Below are 26728 nucleotides of genomic sequence, written 5' to 3' on the forward strand. Positions count from 1 at the left end.
CGATCCACAAATCGATTAAGGTATTCCGCTTAAGAATCGGATAGGAATTGGCAAAGATATAGCCATCGCTGTGGACTGGGCCATACTTTCCCAGAATTTTTCGGAAGGAGGAACAATCCCCCTTGAAGTTCACCCTTGAATTTATGTAGAATTTCTCCCAGTGTTGGTGGCAAGGTTCACTTACGTGTGCAAAATCGCGGCTCATCGCTGCCGTCGCCGCAGTCGTTGGCGTTGTTGCAGTACTTGCTGAGCGGTACACACCGCCCATTGGAGCAGCTGAACTCGGCGAGGGAGCAGCCGGCCGGAGCGGAGTTGGGACCCATTTGCAAATTGGCAGGTTTGCCAAGGCCGGACGATGGGGAGGAGGGGGAGCCAGCTGTTGCCCCGGATCCGGCTCCGGCTCCGGATCCGGTACCTGCCCCCGAGCCAGCTGCTGCCGCTGCCGTGGCGGCCAGGCCCAAGCTGAGGCCCAGGCAGAGCAGCAGCGTAAGGGTCGGCGTCGAGGCCGACGCCAGCGCCAGCGCCGGAAGTGGATGTCGCCGCTGATGTATCTGTTGCAGTTGCTTTTTCTGTTGCTGCTGGTGTTGCAACCAGCTGGAAGTCATTGTGGATGTTGCTGCTCTTCCTGTTGCTTTAATTGCGTGACATTGTGTTGGATGTGCCTTTTGCAGAACTTGCAACATTTTTGCGACACTTCGTTGTCGCTCATTTGGCAGCCATTTTGTGTGTTGTTGCTTCTTCTTCTGATTGCTCCTCGTTTCTCTCAGTCTGCTGTTTAATGTTGCTTTTGTTGTTGCAGTTGGTGTTACTGTTACTGTTGCTGTTGCTGGGGCAGTGTTTGTTGCAAGTATTCGTTGTTTCAGTTTCTTTGGCCTTTTTCTGCTTTTGTATTTCTGTCGCCATTTCAATGTCATTACTGTTACTGTTGTGCCTGAAAAGAAGGATTTAAAAAGGATCTTTGTTTAATTTTCGAATATAATTAAAAGTTTTTTTGTTAAAAATAAACTGTTTGTGGGGCAGCAACACCTAATTGTATGGCACTTTGGATTAATTAAAGGCCCGTGTTTGCACAACTTCTTAGTTGAGCAATTTTAATTGATTGTTTCCCAGTTTTCCATAATTTGAAATATAATCAGTCCCCAATATTTGCCTTTTTTTGCTTAATATCATTTGCACATAAATTGAAAATTATTCCCCACATTTTAATTAAATTAGGTTCAATAAGAATCTACATAATTGAATTCCGAATAGGAATTTTTTTTTGGGAAAAATAAAATTTTAAATTCAAATGCCAGGAGCAAACAACTTTCCACATGCCTCGCTGGCCGATTACACGCCAAATTTATGGCCAAATATTTATCGCTCGAATATACTCGAACATTGCGAATAAATATTCGCAGCTCGACCAAGGCCTTCAACCATTGAAAATCATAAATATTTGCTGCACAAACAGTTTTCCTACATGTTTTTGTTTTTATTTTGATTTTCTCTTTTTTATAGTATTTTTTACATATATTTTTTGTATATTTTTTTGAGTTTCTCTGCGACTTACTCGCATATTTTTCACGCCGCGCTAAGGACGAATTTTCACGCGCGTTGCACATTTTGGAAAGTTACGAGGATTCTTTTTCGGTTTTTTGGTTGCGCTTGCTGAGCGTGTAACGGTTTCATTTTGTCCTTGTTTTTCGGCTTTTCCTCCACTATTTTTTATTTTATTTTTTTTTTCTGGACGAGAGTATTTCTCGATCCACTCTACACAATGGATATATGCATGGTGGTCTGGCGCTCCAGCCAGCCAGTCAGCCATCCAGAGACGATGTCGGTCGGAATTGATTAATGTGTTTTTTGTGCAACGTAGCTTGGCAAAAAGCGGGGAGGGGGGGGGGGGGCCGGGGAGACAGTAACAGGGAGTCTGTCGATTGCAGCTTTCCAGTGATAACGATGAGTAGAAAAACAACAGCACCCAGGCACCCAGGCAGCCAGTCACCCATGCACCCGCTGCCCCACCTCTGCGAATGATTTATGAATGTTGTTCGGGGCCTTGCAACGCATGACCCCAAAACACTGCCCCAACAACAAAGTCCGCAAGTCAATGAGTGCCAGTGGGAAATTATAGCATGTGGCCAGCGACAGGGAAAATCGCAGAAAACCACGCGCTTGCAACAAAGCCAGAAAACGACAGAAAAAAAAAATGCAAAAAAGCCAGTTGCATAATTTTAAATTAGACGCTCAGACACGGAGCAGACATGCGGACCACGAGCAACCTGAACGGAAGCTGGCATGGAATGCACTGGGAAAAATGGGGGCCTAATAAGCAAATAAACAGATAATTATCTTATAAGTGATCAACATAAAATAAAGTTTAAAGCAAAGATTTTTAAAGACAACTACGCACAAAATTATTAGTTTTCGTGTCTAGTTTTTTGAATTAGAAAATTACAACCGTGGTATTGAATTGTTTTCTATAATTCTTAAATATTAAACCCTTTTTTTGTTAGAGTGAAAATAAATGGCAATAAGTAATCTGAGGGATGAGGAAAATATTCAGAGACAGCGGCGTCAGCAGACAGTACTTGACGCGGGAAACGAGATGGAAACTGATGCTGATCCTGATGCTTTTTTTTTTATCAAACTAGCTTGTTGCAGCAAAGAACACGAAAATCTAGTAGTTTATGGCACTGAGTTTTTGGACAAAAAAAAAACTTTTACAAAACATGCAAAACATTTTTGGGAAACTCAGGCACAAGGGCACTCCAGTCAGCTACAAGCGAATAAATATTATTCAACCAGCACTTAAATTCAAAACAATTTGTAGGCTTAGAAACTGAATGTATTTAGTAAGTCCTTTGTTTAATTTTCTTTGTAAAAAAATATAACAAATTGCAACAAAAATACTTAAGAGCAATGAACTCGTGTCGAGTAAACCAAAGTCTGGCTTAAAGACTCTTCAATTTTAACGACTCCTTGGACTTGTTATTTTTAAAGGACTTTCGGCGGTAGCCAATATGCCTGAAGCGATTGTGGCTCAGCCAGCATGTTGTTTTTAACATTTTTATGGCTCCAACCACTGCGCCACTCTGCGTCCCGATTTCCTCTGCATTTTGGCCATTACAGAGTCTGGCGTCAGTGGAATTTGCCACAAATTCGTGCAGCGTAAAAATAAAACCCGCTTGAAAAGGGGATAGGGATGGAAGGACGAACTGGACGCTGGCTGTCTAGTCGTGCATTAAATTGCTAATAAGTTTTAATGTGGCCAACTTTGTCTCGGCCAAATTTGCGCCAAAGAAAAACATTTTCATTTAAATGGCTCCTCCTTAACTCAATGTCAAAAGCTATTCGCGTTGCCATTTTCTACGATCCGACAGCGTAAACAGTAGCTATTTTTTTAGCCGAGGACTGGCTTATCAGGCCGGAGTCTCGTGCACGCAAGGATATAGCTATCGCCATATCTGTTTACGAGCCAGAAGATGGATATGGAGATGCCGCCGCCTTAATGGAACTCAAAGGATGGCGGCAGTGAGGATATCAGCTTTCCTCAAGTGCCAGCATGTGCGAGAGCCACCCCTTCCAAGGTGGCTTTCCTCTAACCCCTGATGGAAAAGGATGTACAAGTGTGGGTGTCGGCCCACACATATGCAAAATAGTTGCACATAAAAAAAGCCAAAGGACTCGCACGGTTGTCACTTGTCGTTACTTCTGCCTCTCGGCTGGAATTGTCGGTAGTCATCATCGTCTTTATCGTCATTGCTCTGGCTGGGAGCTCGTTCTGTGGCAAACCGGATTGGAACTTGACTTATCATACACTAAGAAAAAGATTATAGCAAGTATTGTCTTAACTTAAGGGTGTAGAGAGTTTGTATGTCCACTCTAGGAGATGCCATCATAAAGCAGAAAACCTTCCAAGAATCGTAAACTCCTTTATTATCATTATCCATCACTATTACTCAGACAATCTTATTTTAAAATATTTTATTTCTATAACTCCTAACTCAATAACATTTTCCGGGTGTAGCTGCATATCCTTTTCCCGCATTTCTGCTCTGTTCCTTTGCGTTTTGGACCCAACAAAGTTTGTCCCAATGGCGCAGCGGAAACGGAAATGCACACTCACGCACACTCGAAAATACTCCCACAAATACAGAGAAACACACTGAAGCCTTAATTTGTGTGCGTGTGAGCTTAAATTTAGTTGCATACGCGAGGGCGTTTTGGCAGTTGCGGTTCAATTCCTGCATTCAATGTCGACACTGACTCTGACGCCTCATTAGCGCTGCGATTTGCTGCCAAAATGCCAAATGATAATTGCAGCAATTTGGCACCAGAACTAAAGCGACACAAATTGTATCTCGCACAACTTGAAAAGTTCCTCGACGCAAATTGGAAGAAGTCGAGAGTCGTTTTTCGGGGGCAGCCTTCGACGGTTATGGGGCGGGTTAGTAAGCCCCAAAAAGTCGCACGACTTGGCAATGCGGCTAAATTGTAACGAGCTAAACGGGGTCTCATACGAGTTTGAATTCCCAAGTTGCTCCTTTCGAGTAAAGAAGTCAAAATTCTTTCGGGCACGTCAACTCCTGCCTTCGTCATCAAAGTTTTCCCTCCAAAGGATGAAATTTCCGCACAAACAGTAATGTATTTCATGCTCATACATATTATAGGGAAAGCGCGTCAAAGTTATTTAAACACCAAAGCTGCGTCCTGGAAGAGTCCTGGAGAAAAAAGAGGCCTCCTGTCACATATTCAGTTATTCCTTTCCGCTCTTGCCTTTGCCACATTTGGCAAAGGACTTTCACTAAGCCGCTTAGCGGCACTGAGGCGTCGTGCCAAAGGCTGCAGATCCTGCCGCATCCTGGCCGGAGGATGCTTTCGTTTGCGGGCGTGCCTCTCTACTTAACAGGGCTAATGAAACTTGAGTGTTTGAAGCCATCGTTTCTTTTGGCAAATAACTTTGTTTGCTCGAGAGCAAAGCCTATTGAGTAAGTGCTGGGATTTGATTGTTTTAATATCCTTTTTCGGCGAATATGCATCTACATCAACAGTTTTGAGTAGAAAGTTTCCGGATTAAGTGTTATTTACAAGATATTTTCGTAAATCACTTCTTAAATTAAATAAGAGTTATTTTTCTGCCAGGACATTCCTTGGTAAGTCCTTATATTTGCACATGTCCTTAAATTAAGTTCACTTTTATGAACATTCGGGATGTCAGAATTTAATTACTGAAACATCACGCAACACTTGAAGCCGTCACGGGGATTTTCGGTCAGAATTGATGGCGCTTTCCTTTCGGCTGTCAGACGGCAATAAAAACGCGAGCACATCCTTTCCCACACCCAGTCACCCACTTTCAAATCGATTCGGTGGCATTCCATTGTTTAGCCTTTGATTGTCATTCACTCTGCGCGGCGTTAAAGTGTATTTTAATTTGATTTCATTGTTCGCTGTCATTTGCCGTCATTTGATGGCCGGAATGAATATGAATTGAATTGGCGATTGGACGGATGGGTGGCCGGGTCTGATAGAGTTTCTGAAAGCTCAACCCGTGCTCTCAATTCTATTCTACTATTTTTTTGTGTCAGGAGCTCCAATGACACTCGTTTCATTGCGTTTCAACAATTCGATTAGCACCGAAAATTCCAAAGAGCTGCCAGGGCTTGAAACGACACGGCTTTTTAATTAGTTTTTAGTTTTGGGAGCGCGAGGGGGCAGTTGGCCCAAATGGAATGGGATGGCTAATTAATATGACAGGCCCAGATCACTGCAGAGTGGCCAGAAATTTGAATTTCATTTGAGAGCTTCAGGATTCTATTGTCGTTCAAGGGGCTTTGGCAAAACTACCTAATGAGCCGCATGCGGCATGAATAATTCGGTTCGATGGCCCAGAAGTGACAGCCGGGAAATTCCATTTAATATTGTATTCACCATCACAGCAGCACCGCATCAAACTCAATAATGCAAGGACTATATGCCTAACCATTCAGAAAAAGGCAATATTTTTGTGCAAAAATATGCATGTTATTTCAAATAGATCAAACCAAACACTGCTGGGCTTTTTAATTAAAAATGTAGCAAGTGCGGGGAGCTCCAACTGAAATGTGAAATATCAAGCATACGCCGTGTTGTCACACTTCAATTTTGATTTGAAATATCGATATTTTCGGAGCATGACGAGCAAATACTGAAATCGCTTTCGGCGAACTCGGCCAAAAAGCTCTGATTGAAATGCGTTTAAAGCGATTGGAGTGTTTGCGGCGCCTTCCACATATGTCATTAATTTTAATGCCTCTAACAAGGATATGCATATGAGCATAGGACTTGCCACGCCTGCTGCCTGCTGCCTATCGCCTGTCATCTCAGCCTCGTCCTTCATCGTCATCCTTCGCCTGAATCAACTTTATGTGCCGTCGTTGTCGATGTTGTTGGTATTATTATTTTGCCAAGCAAATATGTAGAATGTGTGCGTTGATTCTTCGGGCGCATTGCATGAATTACTTTTGCCTTTGTTAAGAGGATACACAATGGCCAAAACCGACGATGGCCTGGGGATGGGGCGGGCGACTGATGAGGCAAGCCTGGCGCTGGTGCTGGTGCTGATGTGCGTGCCAAGGATTTGTAAGCTGCGAAACGTTCAAGGATGCGCGACCCACATATAATGTACACGGAAAACAATATGTGTCATAATCTTAGTATTTTTATTTTCTCAGCCAAGGACTATGGCTCTAAATATGGTTTAAATTTAATATTCTCCTCATGTGCAATCTCTTCTTTTTTGCCCCGAATGTCCCCCTTTGTCCTGTGACACTATTTCTCCCCATGTACAGTGCAAGACTGCGAAGACAAGGCCTAGCAAATGGCAATGCAAAATATTCAAATCCTGGAAGGACATGGAAGGAGCCCAGTGAGACACATTTCTTGTCACATTTTGTAGCTGCTAAGCATTTGTCACAATGTCGTTTCGCATCTGCCATCTCGCTGGGAAGAAATGGGAAGGAAGAGATTTTCTTTACAACTAAGCAATGTCGGAGTGTGTCGGCAAAATAACTTGGCTCCAACCATCGCTCCGGTTCCGCTTCATTTAGATTTAAAAGGAAAATTGTTTTCGCCACAGTAATTTGCTTTCTATGCAAATCCTTGGCATAACACATCCCGAAAGTGCGATGAAAAAATGTTGGAGGTGAGCCCAAAGGACTTTCGGGCCTGCTGTAATTCTATTTAAATGCTTTAAATCAATGGGAAGCGAAGAGAAGCCACTGAACGTTAGTCACTTCGAAAGGCAACGGCTGGCAGATAAATAACCCATCGAGCCACCCACTGAACTCCCTGCCGAAGTGGCACTCAACTTTTACAAGAGCGGCGCGAAGTGGCTGCCCGAGCTGAATTTGCAACAAATGGCAAAGAAAAATCGAAATAGGAATTGAGGAAAAAAATCAAATTTCAAGTGCCTCTGTCGGGGGTGCCGAGAGCTATTTGCATAATGCGACTGCTGCATGAATAAACCATGTCGAAAATGCCAGGATCTCCAGAATCGCGGACTCCTGTCCCGACTGTTCGTCCCTCCTGCCACTCCGTCACGCCGCCAGTGTCTGTGGCAAGGAGGCAAGTAAAACGTTTAAATCAAATCAGGCGGGGAGTGTTTTTTTTTCATCCCAGCCAAAGCTGCAGACAGCCCAGGTTATGATGATGCATACTCGCACATATATTTAATACGTATATCCTTAAACCCACACCTTAAAATTTCGGGATAAAGTTGGACGATAAGGAGCCGTACGCTTGATTGAACATTTTTCGCCCCGAACAGCTGCAAAGCACCTTGCCCGTCTCGTTCCGTTCCTTTTCGTCCTTTTGAGGACAATTTATGTGGCTTTAAGGACAAAAGCGTCTGCCGATGGGCCTTTGCCCTCATAAGTATGCCATGAAAAATGTATAGAAGCCACCGACGTCGACGACGACGACAACGATGAAAAAAAGGAGCGATGAAAAAGGTATAAAAGGAGGTTCGCAACGGCGAACTACACACACAAAACTGACAATGAATATCAAATGTCAATGACAGCCGCAGCGCGTCACCAATGTGGAAACTATTTGGCAGGACGACTCACATACAGGCCAAATATGAAATAAATCACTGGACGGGTTATTGACACGTAAGCAAATATTTGCAGCTGCCCGGGCAAAGCCAAAGGACTCCAAGGAAATGTCAACTCGCTCCCATCGACCGAGTTCCGCTTGCCTCATTTTCCCCTCCGCTTTCCCACCGCATTTCCACCTTTCCTCGCCAAACACATCGGCATGCAAAGCCACACAGTGGCAGGACACTGGGGGAAAACTTCCAAGAACTCTGGCCTCTCACAGGTACTTTACACTGCAAGAAAATTAAGACATTTTAGGACTGGTTAGAATGGCTATTAAGCAGTATTTCTTATGGCTTGAAGTCCTATATACATAATTAGTAAAAATTTTCTCTCAGTGTCAGCCTACTGCTCGTCAAAACTCCACTAGCATGTCGACAGCAAAGTCCACTTAATCCAAATTCTGTAAAAATTGTCAGAAAGGAGCCTGGGAAGGAGCCGGGGAAGGAACTGCTTTCCTTCAACGTTGACTTTCCCAGCGCGATAAGGGCGGCAATGTCAACCAGCTGGCGTGTGTGTGTGGCTTAAGGATACGATGTGTGTGTGTGCTTTGTTTGCTTGGCATGCCATGTCATCAATTTCGCCTTGAATTTGTTTACCCATTCGTCCTGTTGGCTGTCAGTTAGCGGGGCGAGGGAAGGGAGCTGGCCAGGATAATGAGCAGCAATGGGTGGGTATTTGTTGTAAGTTCTGGGTGAACAATTTTCAGAACAAGAATTTCAATATGTTTCATGTCCTTTGGTAATTAGCAGGTTGAAAAGGTTATAAGTTTCTTAAATTCGGGCAAGGATTTCAGTCATTCAAGGATGCTCTTCCTTTTAAATCTTCTGCAAAAAAGCTTTATTTAAATACATTTCCTGATCACACAATCGACGAATAAATGGAAGGCAAACATTTGGCAGGTTAACGATGGTCCGCCAGAGTTCAACGAATTCATCGCGGACAGGATGAAGACTTTTTGCCAACTCATCCCTCGTCCTTTGCTTTTTCGGTGATGTCTGCATCTGCTCTTGTGCCCACGCATTTTTCCTCTCCTGGCAATAGAGTTCAATGCTTGTCCTTAGTCCTTAGGAGCACACCCGCACACACACACATAGACTTAGGAAGCTACTCCAGTCATGCATTAACCGGCTCCTGCCATCCTCCGACATCCTTTAGTGCCCCCTCCGACAGCGTCGCCTCCACATTCCGCAGTTAAGTGATTGGTGAAATGTATTTGCATAATTTTTACAGATTTCTCAATGGCTGTCATGCATAATGCTCGGCAAAGGACCTGCGTCAAGGACTTGCCAGCTATCCAGCCATCCAGCCAGCCGGCAGTTGCAATGATAGCACAGGACGTGGCACAGGACCTTCCCCCCCCCCCCCATCTCTTTGCCAGAATTTTGTGGCAAACATGCCAGTTAAGCTCCTCCTACTTTCGGCTGGTGTCGTTGCTGATGGAAGCTTCTACGTATGCGAATATTTTATGCAGATTTATGTCAACTTTTTGGGCTACGACGTGTCCTGCATTCTATCCACGTGCATTTATTGAATTAGTGTGTGTGTTAGTGTGCTTGTATTGGTGTTGGTGTTGGAGTCGGTGAGCCTTCTGCCAGCCAGTGTTGTAAACTGCCCTAAAATGTTGTAAATTTCTCGGGCATCAGCTTGCCATGACACGGGCCAAAAATCCGGCCAAGTTACTCGAAACACGGTCCCAGGCCCAACTGTCAGCCCAACAGGCTGCAAACAACAAAAACTTGTTTGCGCCCAACTCTCAGGATGGCTCCTTCTTGGCTTTCAAATTTGGGAAAAAAATATTATTACTATTATATAGTTGTTATTAAAAATTCTATTCCAGTAACTTAGTTCTTCATTATTGGTTAATAGTTCTTTTAAGTCCTATCTTCTTCTCAAAAAATTAATATATTTAATAGAAATAATATTCCCTTTCTTAGTTTTTTTTGCCAGTGTACTCTCCACTCCCCCTCCACCTGCCGCACGCATGTACGACAACAAACATTTGCAATTGTTGTTGCTGATGTCGCCTGTCGCTGAAGCCTGTTTCCTGTCGCGTTGCGACCTATTCCCCAATGCCCCACCCCTGCCTTGGCTGTCCCACGTCTCTGTCCAACCACTGCCCATTTTTCCGTATTTTCTTTTCCATTTTCTTTTTTTTTTTTTCTTCATAATGAAAAGAGAAAACTTATCTCCAACTTTATGATGATTTCCACACAGAAGGCAGCGGAGAAAAAGAAACTTCAAGTTGGAGAACGGCAAGGAGAATGAGAATGGGGACGAGGCTTTTCCTTCTTCAACTTCTTGTTTGTGTTGTGCGCTGCTTTTCCATTTCCTTTGTGTCCATGTGTGTGTGTGTGTGTGAGAGAGTCACCTCACCTCGCTTTTGCCAACTCAGCTGAAGACTGAAGTGGGACAACACTTAATTTTGTGTAAGTACTCACTCAGCTCATTAACTGAGCCAAAAGGAAACTGGGCCTTCGCCTCTCGACTCTCGACAGTCGAGGCTCGTCTCGTTTTTCGTCCTCCTACCGGAAAATGCAAATACCGAATTCAAAAACGTCTCTGCCGGCGCAGGGGAAATTAAATTTAAGCACCAAAATGGATGAAAAAAGGCATCACACCAGCAGTCCATAGACGCAGGAGCGTTTGACGGAAGATGGCTAAAGCAATTTACCAGAAACGGCTGTGCCGCATCTTCTGGCCAAGTGGCATAATGGGGAAATTGGCAAGGGGTATGGGGGTGGGGTGACACGAATCCGTTTAGTTAGCGCCAAGTGGAGCCATCAATCAGGGAAACACACTCACGCACGCATGCACGCAATCATTGCGAGTTCCATTTTGGCCTCTATATAGTTTAGAGGGCTTCCGAGGTGGGAGAGGCATGGGTGTGGAGATGCAATCGGTGGCTATAACTCAGCTTGACGCGCCCAGGGCCCGGCCAGGCGGCTTGTGGTCAGCACATCTCCGCCAACAACAAGGCGCCTGAATTATGGCAATAAAATGGCATTCAAAATTGCGGAAATGCCAAGCCATGAATTTCTTTGTAACATCGCACAACTAACTGAAAGGGAAGTCTCTTTTGGTCTGCAGGTCGTAAATTTCGTAAACTGCAGAAAAGCGGAGCTCTTCAACTGCATTCAAGAAAGGCTTTCAACTTGGCCTTAAGCTTAGTCATTAATTACTATAAACTAAACTTTTATTCCCTAGAGTTTGCTGATTTATTTTGTATTTAAAATAGTATTCTCTGGCCTTTATTTACATAATAAATATATAAAATCAACTCTAGATAAATAAATTTGAGAATCAAGCCTATAAAATTGCACTTTTCTGGCTAAACACATTACTCTTCCAAGAAGGAAATAAAGTTTAAGCCTTTAATACATCTCACGAATTCAATCTTCATATCCTGCCAGAGTAATGTGTCAAATAAAGTTTCCAGAAAACCCAGCTTGTAGGCAAGAAGCAAACAATTTCCGGTGCTCGTTCTGCCAGGTAAACAGGATCTGTCAAAGACACAAATAAATCCAACAGACGTCCTAAGACATCACCTGTGCAATTTCCCACGCATGTCTGTCGAGGAGAACTGCATCCTGACAGGACTATCAATGCGGATTTTGGTAGTCCAAATAAATCTATCCACGACATGAGATACATCTGACAAGTGTGTTCCTATCATAAAGAACACTTTAAGTAATTACAATGCAAAAATTACAATATGGGAAGCAAAGAGAGCTAGCATCACAATATAAAAATACGACAAGTCTACATGCAGATGCGGAAACCACAAAGCTCACATAAATATGCATAAATAGGAGCCACAATGGCGAAACAGCATTTCACTTAAATTAGAAGCGAAAATGGCGGAAAATATATTTTAGAGGAAGTCGCCGTCTGGGCTTTCGGGAGGGAAAACAGAGGCACAACCACACGATTTCAGACAATAATATCTGTGTCAGCTCCGGCAGCCCCAGCAACCCAACAATGGCCAAGTGAGGGGCATGCCCCCGGCCCGAACCGACTGTCAACAGCACCCCATGCCCCCAAAAACCCTTCAGGTAAATGGCGGCTAAGCGCCAGATCTCAAAAACTTAAATCTCCGTGTAATATTTTTCCATAAACCTGGCTGGTGGAGTTGCGAGACCTCCTGGCCACATATTTAATGCTAAAAGTTGAACTAGCAAGCCGAGCCAGGCCGCCAGGTGCTGATAGAACTCATTCGAGTTGCAGGCAAAGTTGTGGTGAGTGTTGAATGGAAACTGCAGAGTGGCAGGAGTGGGGGACTGGAGAATAACTGGAGCATGCAAAGCACATCCGAGTGGATGCAGTGCAACTCGAGGGATTCCGGGGTCCACTGCACTGGCGACAGGTTTAAAGAGGTCAGCCCCGGTCCCGGAACAATGCTGGAAAAGGACCCAACTGGGCATTCGCTTTCTGTTTTCTGCTTTCTGCAGAGGAAACGATGAAAGAGTCGCCGGAAAAAGTTGTCCATTCAACCAATTAGCCGGAGATTATTTCATTGATTTTTGCCAGAAATATCAGGAGGCGATGGGCTGGTCAGTTCGAAGAGAGAACAAATGTAGGGATTTTAGAATCAGTATTACTGAAAGAAATGGAAGAAGATTTACCAAAAAGTTAGAAATAATTATGTGGCAACTAAATGCACTTAAAGTTAAAGCCATAAACTTTATTTTAGTTTTTAGTTTAAATAAATTTTTTATTAAATAAAATCTTTCTTCAAAACTTAAAAGCTAAGCTCCGGTTTTTGAAAAAAATGGTTTCCTTTCCTTATGGTAATTAGTGATGAGCAATAATTTGGTCCTTAACGCTTTTCCAACACTGTAAGATCGATAACTTTTTGGTATTTTCATTGAAAGCTTAAATTTTAAATTGTAGAATATATTCATAAAGGATAGGGTAAAAATGAATTTAAAACATAATTTTCATAAATTTTTTTCAATGTTTTTAGACAGAAGGACAAAGCCCACTTTTGCGTGCGGCCAAGACAATAAAGCCAACTCGGTGGGGAACTTCTCAGCCAGCTGGGATACCGCCCGCTGTTCCAACTGGCTTTTGTGTGGTCCAGGAGCTACTGCACTGCATGTGTGATAAAAAAGGATAAGAGGGAACTTTGGCACGCCCATCTAACACCCAGAACACCCAAACGCCCCAACACCCGCCCAAGAATACAAGACAATATGCTCACGGCTCCATGGATAACTTCGTGGTTTGACAAAGCGACGACTAGGACGATGCCTAGAAGGACGACTAGGACTACCAGGACGACGCCTAGGACGACGTCAACATTGCATGAAAAATGGCACTTGATAAGGCGCCCAAGGGGTGGAATGTGGGAAAAGGAGTCATCCTGCCGAGCAGGAAGTGTGAAGCGGCGTGCATAACAAAATGGAGGAGCAACCTCACTCTGTGTGTATGTGTGTGTGTGAGTTTCGGGAGAAGTGAAGTTGCAGCTTGCCCCGCGGGCAGCCATTTCTCTCTCAGCCTCCTGTTCTCCTTCCCTGCATAACTTCCGTTAACCCGCTTTTTCCACCGAGTAAATAGCAAAAGGCGCGTGTAGTCGCCTTCTTCGGGGCTTTTCAGCGGCAAACCACCAGCTAGTGTTGTCAAAATAATAATAGTAATAGCGGCTAAAATAATATTTTAAGCTCTGAATAAAATCATTATACCCTTTGCTTTAAATATTCAGAACATTTAAACTCAAACTCATACTTATGTACATTTTAGTTAAAGGCTTAAAACCTCTAAGTTTAAAAGTAGTTTGCAGAAAGTTTTCGGGGAAGTCGAGAGAAAAAGGACTGCATATTTTCTTTAGTCTATTAGCTTCTGTTTGTAGAAAGCTAAAATGAGTTAAAGTAGAAGTTGTTTTGAGAAATTAAATAAGAAAAACAAATCCCAAATAAGATAAAAAGTTTTAACCTGTTTTTGTGTAAATAAAAATATAGCAAGAGTCTCTATTTAGCCAGATCTTGGCCAGCTTGTCAGATCTGAAGGCATCCACTCTCCTCCCCTTCTGTGGCTTTTGGCCGTAAGTAAGTGGCTCTTGGTTAGTTCGTTTGCGTTGGCACTTCCGCATCAGAAGCGCTGTTGTTGTTGCAACTGCATTCGAGGCAGCAGCATCGTGTTCTGTCCACCGTCTTGTCCTAATTTGGCCACGTTCCGTTTCCCAATTGGCGCAGTTGGGTAAACAGACAGGGCGAAACATGGAGCGACGGGGAGGCGCATCAAGCGCATCAGGCTCATCAGCGGGAGGCAGCGGGAGGATGACCCCTTAATCACCGTAATCAACCTAATGGATAATTTCCCGCGGAAGTCGTAATTGTGTCCCGCGAACAGAATGTTGCAACTGCAACAACGGCAACTGTCAGTCATAACTGTCAGCAGGCATTAACAAAAGTCAACGAAAATGAATTCGAAACAAAGGGCTGTTTTTATAGCACTTATTGGGAAGGATCTGAAGATGGAAATTGGTCTTTGTTTTAACGAGGGAATTTTTGAGTGAAAAGAAGATTACTGATAATTGTCAATGACTTTTGTCTCACACATTGCAATAAATTACAATGTTTATAATTAAGGCTTTAAGTAAAAATTTTTTAAATCTTAATATTCTATTCAATATTCTCTTACAAATTCGCAGGATTTAATGCAACTACAATTATCAAGCACAGTTTGAAAACTTTGATTGAAAGCCCAAAGAACTTCCATCTCCTCAAAGTCCTATGCACCACCTTCATCCGAAGGAGAGTGACAAACTGGCACTGCAATTTGCAACATAATGTCGCAAAGACGCCCCCGCCCAGAATGCTCATTGTGTGTGATGGCCTAATCAAGGACATCTGGGCCCCGGATGACGGCAGGAAGCCATTCGCCGATGCAGGTCGTTCGTGTTGTTGTTCGTCGTGAGGAAAGGACCCGTGACTGCACTGCCAATCGGAGCAAATCAGCGTTGAATTACCTCATCGATGGGAAGACTATAGCATGCTTTTCTGGGCTCTTGGCGGGGATCTCGGCTGGTGCTTATCCTTGGGCACGTTGCAAATTAACTTAATGTTGGATTTTCTGCAAAGAGGTTGCTGGCAGCAAGTTTGCTCGTCTGCTTCCGCTCGGCAAAAGTGTCCTTGAGTGTTGCTAATGCCGTGCTGCAAGGAAACGGAAACTGCCGACGAGACAACTCGCACACAGGACGACTAATGGGCTAATGGCTGATGTCTTGGCTTTTAGCTCCCTTGCAGCTTTTTTGCTTGTTAAGTTTTTAATAAAATAAGAGATCCCTCATTTTACCCTAGCCTGTGTCGCCTCGAGGGCACTTCATATACTACAATCTATAGATAACTTGCCGCATGAAAACATCAACAGAAATTGAAGTCAAGTTTCCAGCCCATCTCCTTCCGTCTTCTGCCTTCCTCGCCGAACGGATATTATAAATTTTCAATTTCATATCCTTGCTCTTGCCTTTATGCCTTGCCTGCATTCAGGCTTTTGAGCTTTCTGCCTTTTAGTCTGCATCTTGGTCTCTAATGAGTTTTCCCTTATGCCGCCGAAGCGCTTAAAACGAAAATATGTTTGCTTTGTGGCTGCATATCCTTTGCCTCCTTTCTCACTCGCCCATCGTCATCGCCCTCGTCATCGTCCTCGTGCACATTGCATTTCAAGTACTTCGCCACTTTACTCCGCCTGCTTGGATCCTTTTTTCTCCTGATGAGAGAGCCGTATCCTTCAGCTGTGCCTGCCTGGATCTTTTGTTTTCAAACCGAAAAGAAAAAATCCAGAAGCTGGCAAGGTGCTGAGGCATGCCAAAAGGATAACTGCAAAAGGTAGCGACAGTCTGGCCAGGAATTCAGCAATGTGGCAAGGTGGCACGCTGGCACGGTGGGTGGCTGCTGGATTTATGTTCCATTCATTTCTGCATATGCTGATTGCTATTTTCAACATTCTCGTTTTTTGTTCGTGCTCTTTGTTCTCGCACTTTGAGAATTATGCCATCGATTTGGGTTGCATTTTTCCAGAAAAGTTTCAAACTTTCGGAAGTGCTCTTTTCTGGCAAACTAAAGTTTATAGATTGGCATAAAAAATTAAAAATAATTTAAGCTAAAAAGCATCTGGTATATTATAATGCATAAAAACTATAGCTTTTTTTTCTTAAATAATATGTTAAACCTCCGTTAAGCTTCACATACTTTTTTGTAACAAAAGCCCTTCGAAATATATATGAAATATGAAATAAAATATGTATGGAATGGCAGCTTCTCCATGGAATAATATTCTGCATTTTTGATTAAACTTATTCGAGTATTATTTAATAATGCCCTTGTGCTCAAAGAAATTCATTTTCCGCTCCTGTAGCTTCAATAATTGCACCTTAAATGAGAATAAATATCCCTGTGGTAGGGACTCTTTTGCATTCGCATTTAATTCGCACTGTTCTTAGTGAAAAGTACGCAGGTTGTGTTTAATTTAATTGCGCATAATTTGTATTTTTTACTGTTGTCGTGCCGGGTGACTGCATCTGATAACTTTCATACGGAAATACTGGGTTTGAGGTGAAATATGAATTACTGCAACGACGTAGTAGTGGCGGCGGCGGTAACAAAAAAAATGTCAGCGGCGCAAAAATGTCAACACGACATGCAACAACACGGACCGCAACAACATGAAACTGCAGCAACAATGGGTAAAAAAATATGCAACTGGTATAAAGGAGGGGGTGGTGCGGTAGTTGCAGCTGCCGTTGACACAGATTTAAGCACACACAGATACTCACACATACACACACGCATACGCAAAAATGTGGCCATAAATAAGCGTTGCATACTTTTAAGCATGCATTTAATGAAACTGTGGGCGTGGCAGGTTGGGACACAACTATATATGCGCCATGTAGGGGGGCTTGAGCGAGGTAGGTTCCTTTTCAAGAGGCTGCTTTGCCCCAAATCGATTTTGGATAGGCTATTATGCCACATATTGCACTGCCGCCACTCGAGGCGGCTTATTTGGGCAAGGATACGTGGCGAGGACGAGGGGCAGTCGTGGTGGGCGACCCACATCGGTGCGTCTTAAAGGTGGTTAGGTATTTCTGGAGGCCCGAACGATAATGGCATAGCATTAGCATAGATTTTCCTTCCTTAATCTAAAGGCAATAATCACAAATTGGATTCTTGGCATTTTAGCATAATCTGAGTGGGAATCTCGTAATTCTAGGATCTAGATAGTCCATAATTTGTTGGTAATTAGGCCTGCATTTTCCTTCGAGTCTAAGTTAAACATTTTAGCAAGCATTTAATGACTATTAGCAGGGAAAACATAACTTTTCTTTGAGAGCAGTGCCTCATTATGGCCAGGAGGCACCAAGAAAGGTCCTGGCAACCCCCAAAAAAACCGCCTCCACCTGCTGCAGTGCATCTGCTGCCACTCGGGGCGTGCGAAAGTTGAATTTTAATTTAAATGTGACCAACTTTATGACTCCGGAACGAGTTCAACAAGCAAGGAGGGCGGTCGCCAGTTGAGGCAATGATGTTTGCACCATAGTCCTCGGCAAAGCATAGCTTATATGTATATATTTGTGTATAAATATTTATGCGTATATAAGTAGATTTGAACAGACTGGGCAGCGGACAGTGGTGTATATCTGGCATTACTTTGCATAACGTAAATTTCCGCATGTTGATTTCGATTTAAATGCAATCGTTTTCATTTTATTCGGTTTCATTTGAAAAAAAATTCCGCCATTCGATTGTAAATTCAGTAGAGCTTATTTTATAACCGAATAAATAAATATTTCTGTAGATGCTACTGTTTTCGATTCGGTTTCGGGAGCCTTGTGTAATAATAAATAAAAAGCAAATTGTTTTGTGGCTATAAAAGGTCCTGGCCGGGGGTTGGGGGATGGGGCAGGCAATGTGGCAGATGCCTCGGAGAAAAACTTGTTTATTTGTGCGACTGTGGATATTTGTATTTGTGTTTGTGTTTAAAAGAAAATTTCTCTCATTCCCAGCTTGTTGTTTTTTCGCTTCTTTGTGGTGCGTAATGGGGCAGCTGGTGCAGAGGATTTCAGGACGAAACAGGTTTTGAAACAGTGCTGCCAATTACTGGAAAAATCAGTCAAATGGAAGTTACAAAAATATTACAAAAGATTGTTTTGTATTTGGGAGTAAATGAATTGACTAAAAAGTTAAAGAGTATTATAAAAAAATTATGTATCCTTTGTCCTTTATGGAGTAATTAACTGTAATCGAGTAATCGATAAATATCGATAACACTTAACAGAAATAAATAATTTTTTTAGGATTATGATATATTTTTATATATATTATTTTTGCTTGAAAATATTCTCTCTGACAACACTGAACTGATGGCCTTTATTATGGCAAACTTTCTGCGGAACGTGCCAGGACAATCCAACAGGAAATACGTAATAGGGATATGCCTGCCATTAACACAAAGTCTTTAAGGGCAAATCCTCGGGCAAATAAAAATAAACACATAACAGAGGACAAAACACAAAGGAGCTGGCAGGATGGCTGGCGGGATAACGAAGCTGGGAAAGACGGCATTTGCCTCTGCTGGTCATAATTCATATCAGAAAAGTCCAAACAAAATAGCACAAACACACAGATACACCCACACATTGATACGACAATTAAATTGAAATTGCCACACACACACACACTCATACAAACAGCCTCACAAAGGACACTAAGGAGACGACAATGAGACGAACGACAGGAAAACGTATCCTGAACTCGTTTATGCCACAATAATAATTCGAAGACATTTGTATAAATTTGCAATTGCATTTTATTGGCCCGGTTCTCTTCTCCTATGGATCATAATATTTACATATGTATGTGGATAAATGTATATGCGAGGGTGTGTGTATAAGCGAGGGTGTTTGTCTGTGACTGGCATACATAATGGACCGCCTTTATGGATCTCATTGCGTATACGCAACGTAGGACGTAGGAAATGGAGAAATCAATGCAATCAGTTGCTAGGAATTGACCAAATATTGTTGCCAACGGTACACAAAAGGCCTCTCCTGGCTGATCATTTCATTAAATTAGACAACAAATTGGTTCCAGATGCCAAATGAATTACCATTCCATATATACGGACATATTTTCTAATATTTAATGAATGAATTCGATAAGTGCTTGTGTGGATGCAAAAATAATTATTGGCAGGATTCTATATTTGGGAAAGTTTTTGTCGATCTTCGAAATGGAAAAATATGCATAACTCGACTAATACTTGCCAGATTAACAAATGTTATACCTTCCCGATTTCAGAATTTCAAGTAGCTTCATATTCAATGCAAACCTAAACATAAAATTTTTGACCCATTTTTCGAAATTTTTCAAAGGGATACCATCATGATTTTTGGCTAAAAATGGAGAGAAAATTTTTTGGTTTCTTTTTTTGTATCCTTGCATACAGATCAAAAGAGATTAGAACACTGATTAAAAAATGGTATTCCGGTAATGAATCGGTTGCGAAATAGTGAAAATATTCGCTAAAAAGTACATGGAAAGATGAGATTTTGAGAGTCAAAATTTTATAGTACATACTACAATGTACTATTACTATATACTGTATTATTATATTTTTCATAATTGCATTACTATTCCACAAAACAAGTTCAAATTTAATCTAAAAATAGGAACAACACCATATTTCAATCAAGGAAAACACTACATAGTATTCCACATTCCCATTTGGCAGCCACAAATATCATCAGCTGGCAGGGCTTTAAACAAAGGATAATAATAATAAAAATAAATAAATAAAAATAGCGTTGACAATGCAGAGACAGTGGCAGAGCAGCAGCGATTCATTGACACACTTTCTCCCATTTCTTCTCCGGCAAAAAAAAAGAAAGCAAGAGCGGCAGTCGGGCAGCAAAATCGATGGCCTGAAAAAGGCAAGTGAGAATAAAACAAAATAAAAACCAAAAGCAAAGCAAAGTCGCAGTAAATCGCACAGAATTTGCCCTCTTGGCACAGCTCCCCCGCATTTATGATACCCTTTCTCCTACTGCCCCTACCTCCAACGCCCACGATTCTGTGGCAGTTGTACGTGTCATTTGGCTGCAGCTTTATTTGCTCGGCCATAATGCAAGTTTATGTTTATGGCCCTGTCCCACTTGGTCCTGCTCCTGCTCTGTTTTCAGTTCTCATCTCCTCGACTGTCCCCAGCTGCAAGGACCGGGAGGACCCTATCCCGGGTCCTGCTTTCGGCCATTCAAGTTAGCTGATCTTGCACTCGGCTAAGCAGAAAACACACAAAACACCAAGCTCGGCGAAAAACAAGAAACTGGTCAAAATGCCATCCAGTTTTCGAGGGTGAAGTTTGGTTTACCCTGAAACAGTACATTCTTGGTGCAGTTCGATTAGGATTTAAAGTTTCAGATGAAAGTTTCTTGGTTTCTTCATTGTTTGAATTAGATTTAAAAGGAAATCAGTCGGGTATTCTTGTTTTCTTCCCAAAAAGAGTAAAAAGGATATGGCTTACTCTTGTTCTCATGCTTGCTAGATTCAGTTGGGACTAATTGCAATTAAAAGTAGTTTTTTTTTATTAAAAGAAGGAACGTTTAAAATTAATTTATTAAATAAACCCATAATATCTTTACCATTATTTTTTAAATTCCTTAAATCTTAACAATTTCCTTTATTGAATTGCTCATCTATCCTTTCGAACTGACTCTAAGAATCCTTGTACACTTTCTCCAAACGCTGGCTGACCCTAATCGTTGGCACATGACGTCGCACTGACTTTTTCGATGGTGAAAATTGTTAAAAATAGATTCTGCTTGGCATTTTTGCAGGCCAGGCCTGAGGCCAGCCCCAAACCGCCACTAAAATCGGGCTGCAGCCCAAGCTATGACTCCGGGTCCTGGCCCGGGTCCTCGGCCAGAGTCAGGACACCGACTTGGGCACGTTTCCATTGCTCTGTCGAGCAATGAAATGTTCTAATGCCATTTGCAAGTGGAACGGAAGGATGGGGCAGGAGCAGGGCATGGGCAGGAGCACGGGCAGAGGCATCTGGGATGTTGGCTTTTCAGATTGCAGACAGACGGGCGACAGTTTTTTTCGGGCGAAATAAAAATGGAAAGTTGGCATAAAAAGTAAACAGCAGAAGGTAACTAAACGGAAAGCGAAAAGCCAATGCTGCTGCTGCTTCTGAAAAAAGAAAGGAAAAGAAAGGACACAAAAAATGCAGCTGGAGGAGCAGAAGCAGCAGCCTGGATGGGTAAAAGTTACTAAATCAGGTCAGGGATTTGGATGGGGAATGCTTTGGCTCTCTATTTTAGCCCCCGAGTTGGTGTTGCTTTGTTTCGGCCCTTTTGGCTTCCCGTTTCTATAGGTTTCTGCCATTTCGGCGGCGACAGCAAAAGTCTCTGTGTGGTGCAGTGCAGCGGCAGTGTTGCAATGTGGAAATGTGGCAGAAAGTGAAATAGAAATTACGTAGTCGGTGGTCCCGATGCAGGCATTAATTTAATTACAACGAAAACCAACAAATTGAACTGAAAAGACGGCCAAACGAGTGCACCACATATTCAAGTCTCTTTATGCTTTGTGTGTCACTGGAGCAGTCAGTTGGCTCTCTAGCTGGCTGGCTGTCAGCTTTTAGCCAGGCCAAGAGGATAAAGAGATGGGCGGTACGGGCTGGGCATGGATGGCAGTTGTTTGCCCGACAACCGCAAGCTGCATTTTTAATTGCGCACACGTGCGAGAGCCAGCCTCGGGTAGATTCAAGAAATAAGAGGAGCCAGCAGGCAGGACTCTGTGGAAGGACGAGTGGAGCGGCTGCCTGGAGGAGGCTGTGGTAGAGCTCTACTTGAACTCATTCGGCGTGGAAATTATGGCACGCTCAAGTTGATTTTGACAGGCAGGAGCAGAAGAAGCAAGTGTATTCCCAGCACAAACTTAAACACACACATATACTGCCATACACTCCCGCCACACGCATCCTTGAATCCTGGTAAAGTTTTGCGCAAATATGCGGCACATTTTACGGCCTCCGTCAAGAGCTCATATTTTCTTTGATGCACAGAGAATGATTTTTATTCATATTTCTATTTCATAAATTTTTATTCAGTCTTAAATTAGTTTAACTAGCTTAAACTAGCTCAAAGAAAATAAACAAACCACCCGAAAATAAACTAAAATTGTTAAACCAAAACAAACTAAATAAAATCCTAGACTCTGCCTTTGAAATATTTACCACACCAAAACAGATAATTGGTGATTATTTAAGCCGGAAATATGCAAATGTAATATGAATATCGTTATATTGTAAAATCGAAAGCCCTATGTGCTTTTATTTGCCAAGTGGCAAGCGACTGTTGAACTTGCAACTTGCAAGTGGCGGAGCAGTTTCGAACTCCTGGCAGACTGGGAGAAGGTCCTTAATTGATATGCAATAAACATTGCGTACCAAACAGGAATCGATGGATGGATGGGGGAGCTGTCTCTGGATGGCAGACAAAAGCTGGCAAAACTCTGACAAGTAAATCCGGGCAGGACTCCATTTTGGTTGGCACTTGCCAGCATTTTCAGCTTCTGTTTTGTTTCCTTTCCGACGCTCCCATTTCCGTTTCCCTTCTCGTGCCTCTCCCTCCAGCTCCTAGTGCCTGTCAAGTATTCAACTTTAATGCGCTTAGTTCTTCCACTCTGACTCCGACGCCGATTCAGTCTGGTCCTGCCTCCTACTTTGTCCTGTTGTGTTCATTGTGTTACATTCAAGAAAATTGAATTACAATGTATTTTGCTAAATTTAGCAAAAATTTGTGCCTTCTAATTGAGTCTGTGTGGTAAATGGGCGGGCTCTTGAATTGTTTATTTAACAAGCATATTAAACAATAATTAAGAGGTCATTTGCAGGTCGAAGCTGAACAAGCTAACAAGTTTTTACGAGTTTCTTGTTTAACTTTCATAGACAAACCATTTGCCGAACAACGAGATTTGATTAAAGGTTTCTCATCAATTATTTCATTATTTATGTACATAGGCAGTGTAACTCTGAGGAGAGTGGAAATGAAATTAAAAATTAAAATCTTTATGGATAGTAAAAGGTGGATTTCAAGAAAGATGGCAGCCACATGGTCACTTTCCATGTGATCAGCTTATAAATATAATTTAATCAGAAATAGAGTGATATATTTTTTGTCCACCTGTTAAGAGTTAATTATAATCATACTTACTCATTTTATTTGGTGCAACAACTGCCTGCCTTGAATGATTGGCTTTGGTTTAATTTTATCACGTATACGCCTAGGAGCGCATATTGGCTAGCACCACAATGGGATTGGATGAACTTAATAGTAATATAATTCACAGTTTAATTTGAAGTTTACTTTCGCGCTTCGAATGCTGGATAACACACAAAACAGATAAAATTTCAATTGGAAAAATAACACACAAAAATAGCACACACATGAACACACCCACTGAGACAAATGGCATCTGGTCCTGGTTTAGATGTAGTTTCGTGTTGGAAACCCCAGGACATGGACATTTATCGCTGCTTCTGATTGCCATTTAAATGTGCATATTTAATTTGTTTATTTATCGGATTGACCGAAGCTTCAAAAGAGGAAATACAATTTGGGTTTTAATTTTAATTTATTTATGGCATTCGTCTTTTTAATTCAACCAAAAATATTTGCCCGAGAATGCTTTTTATTTGAGCGCCATTTTGGCTTTTGTCTCAATAATTTATGCAAATTATTTTCGAATATTCCATGTCCATGGCTTGCTCGGCACAATGCGGGAAATTCGGCATTTTCTGTCTGGCATTTCAATAATTCATTATTGATTGCCGAAAGTTCTTTCGAATGGATGAAATTTGAGTGAAATTCAATTGGAATTGAATTACTTAAAGGTTCCAGTTCGATCTCTATATGAAATAAAAATGTATACGAAATTATTCAATGTGTTGATTAGACTGTGAAATCAGAAGCGTATTAAGCGTTAATTATGTTTCGAAAGCAATTAAACTCGATCCCTTGAACTGTTCTAAGATGCGTTGCATAAGCCTCTCCTATTTGCATATTAATTTTCGCATAGCTGCCCCCGCCTGTGGCAGTCAAAGGCTTTGTGTGTGTGCCACTTGAATGCAATTAATAAATTGTTGACTCGTTTCTTAGGGAATTTATGTACACGGTAGGGCACAATAAATGTGAATACTTTGTGTGGCCAACAATGAAATTATTACAAAACGGTTGATTAAATTTTTATGCCCGCAGTTTATTTATCCACCGTATCCACAGGCATTATCATTTTCCGCTAGTTATTAACTACTTTTTTGCCAACGTGGAAGGGAAAATTAAAGGATCCAATTAAAGGACGAGTCAGCATAATAGGAGTTTCTCGACTTTTAATTATCCTCGTCTCTCTGACAAGGAATGAAGGAAATATTTCCAAAGAGAAACTAACAAACAGGAACTTTCTTTCAATTTTTTTCTTTAAAAAAAAGTTTTTAAAATCTTCTTTAGGCATTTTAACAAAAAAGATACTTTTCCTGAATGCAGATACCCACTTCCCATTTCAATACCCTACAGAAAAAAAAGATTAAATGTCGTTTTAATTAAAAAATAAAAAGTCTCGCTCCAATAGCTGCCCATTTGTTAATGGAACTGGCAGCTCAAATAATTTTATTAACGCCACTGAGTGGCGGAATTCATTCAAATTGGCCATTTTCCAGTGAACCGGTTCGGCCGGCCCACTTTGGACTTTTTTCTTTCAATTTAAAATAATTAAAATGCCGCATGTAAGCCTAGTCCTAAATCCTTTTCGAGTCGGCGAACCTTTTCCAACCGCAAATATTATAATGTTCAGGGCCATATTATAGCCCCGAACCGATTTTGGCCAGAATTTGGAAGCACTTGAGCGTTGCTAAGCAAGATTTATGAGCCGCCCGGGGGCGTGGCATTGGCATCCTGGCCAAAAGTCCGCTCGTGCACTGGTTATTTATATTTTTTTTGGTTGGTATTTGCCAAGGTCTTTCGCTTTGTTTGCCATCTTTTGCGGTCCCCACAGAACTTTTCAACTGGCCTTGCTCTTTTGGACCTCCTTTCGAAGGACGCTTCCTCCTGCCTCAGCCATCCCCAAGCAGCCTATTCATCCTCATCTACGGGCTGTGGCATTTAAATAATTTAAAACATTTGAGCATTTTGGGGCAATTTGGTTAATGGCCTGTACCCGTGCCGGGTCCTGCTGCTGCTCCTGCTTCCTGCTCCAGCGAAAGGGTTCGTCCCAGAGCGGGCTCGTAAATAACGCCAAGCGAAACGATAACGATTGGCCTGTCTCAGCTGCCTAAATGCGGCCAATAGCCGATAAGCCGGAAAGTATCCCAAAAATAAGGCCAAAGGCCCTGCCTTAAAGCCCGTACTAGCTTTAAGGCCATGTGACGCAGGTTCGTGCAAAGCTGGCTTGTATGTGGCGCACTGGTTCAAGGACTCGTCCGACTCGTTCTCCAACCCAATTACGCAAAAACTACACAAAAACACTTGCACATATAAGTACACTAAGGGAAAAATCAGAAGCTTTAGGGAGGGGGATTTATGGAAGGGATTTTATGATTCAATATCTGAGATTTCCTGTTAATAGATCTACTGTTAATAGATCTAGATAGAGTTATCTGTATTTAACATTAAATATTTTCACTCAATACTTTAAAGAATAATAGTTAGAAACCTATTTTATTTAAAGTCATTAGTTTAGTTAGTAGTTATTGCTTCTATTATTTTTAATTAATTTATCTTCAATCAATTAATGGTTAAAATAAATGCAATTTGAAAACTACAAACTTATTTTAAAGCTAAAATTATTTATTATTTCTGTTTATTTATGTTAGGGATTAACGCTTTTATGTATGCAATATACTAAAAATATGTTGAAGCCCTGAATAATCCTGTTTTCTCTGTGCAGAAATACGGGCGTGTAATAAATGGCATCCAACCTGCTATGGCAGTGGCACACTGGCAACCTTTAACCCTAAAATGCGACCCGACCTAGAAATGTGTGTTTGCTTGATGGTGGCTGGTGGCTCTCCGTCGACATCATATAGGGGACTTGCTTTTTTTCACAAAGCTAGCGTAGCGTGCCATGAATTTTTGTTTATGCTTGCGGGCAGAAGATAAACACACACAACACCAAAGGACGAGCTGTGCGGAAATGTGCCAATGCCAGTCGGGGTGTCAGTGTCCGGGTCGGGGTCGGGGGTGAAATCCTTGCTGACTGAAATGACTGACTGAATGACTGGCGACGACAACGACATAACCACAAGCAGATATCGCACACCCAGATGGCGGGGGATGGCGGCGAGTAGCTTATGCAAACGTTCAAGGACACTGCACGCCAGCAGATGCGAGGAGCGCCTGCAGGTTATGCAACACTTTCTGTGCTTCGCAGAGTGGCCTCCGCCTGGCAGCCCCAATCAGCCCCAGTGAGCCTCATTTAGTTTCGTTCTGGCCTGGCTTTAATTGCCAGCAATTTGTCAGGCTAATTTGCCAAATTTGACACCTCAGCGAACGCACACGAACGCAACACTCACAAATTAATGACGTCAAAAATAAAACTCTCTCTGGTCCC

General features: G+C 42.2%; 1 protein-coding gene and 1 long non-coding RNA gene across 5 annotated transcripts in view; one reads left to right on the forward strand and one right to left on the reverse strand.

Moving 5' to 3' along the window:
- LOC6493074 overlaps positions 1–26728 on the reverse strand; it is a 41362-nt gene that overhangs the window by 14213 nt on the left and 421 nt on the right. For 2 of the 4 annotated variants that reach the window (XM_032454068.1, XM_014908714.2), the window contains exons 2-3: positions 23338–23506; positions 185–931 (exon numbers count right to left, since the gene is read on the reverse strand). In XM_032454068.1, coding sequence (XP_032309959.1) covers positions 185–931; positions 23338–23341 — 751 coding nt within the window. In that variant the 5' untranslated portion in view covers positions 23342–23506. Of the gene's footprint in view, positions 1–184; positions 932–1552; positions 1787–23337; positions 23507–26728 lie in introns of those variants that run through there. The other 2 variants (XM_014908715.3, XM_001956954.4) reach the window with 1 other exon arrangement.
- LOC123257106 lies at positions 12966–13820 on the forward strand. Its single transcript, XR_006507047.1, has 2 exons — positions 12966–13037; positions 13090–13820. It is a non-coding gene; the product is annotated as an uncharacterized LOC123257106 (long non-coding RNA).

This window comes from Drosophila ananassae, chromosome 2R (genome assembly GCF_017639315.1).
Source record: "Drosophila ananassae strain 14024-0371.13 chromosome 2R, ASM1763931v2, whole genome shotgun sequence".
Taxonomy (NCBI): domain Eukaryota; kingdom Metazoa; phylum Arthropoda; class Insecta; order Diptera; family Drosophilidae; genus Drosophila; species Drosophila ananassae.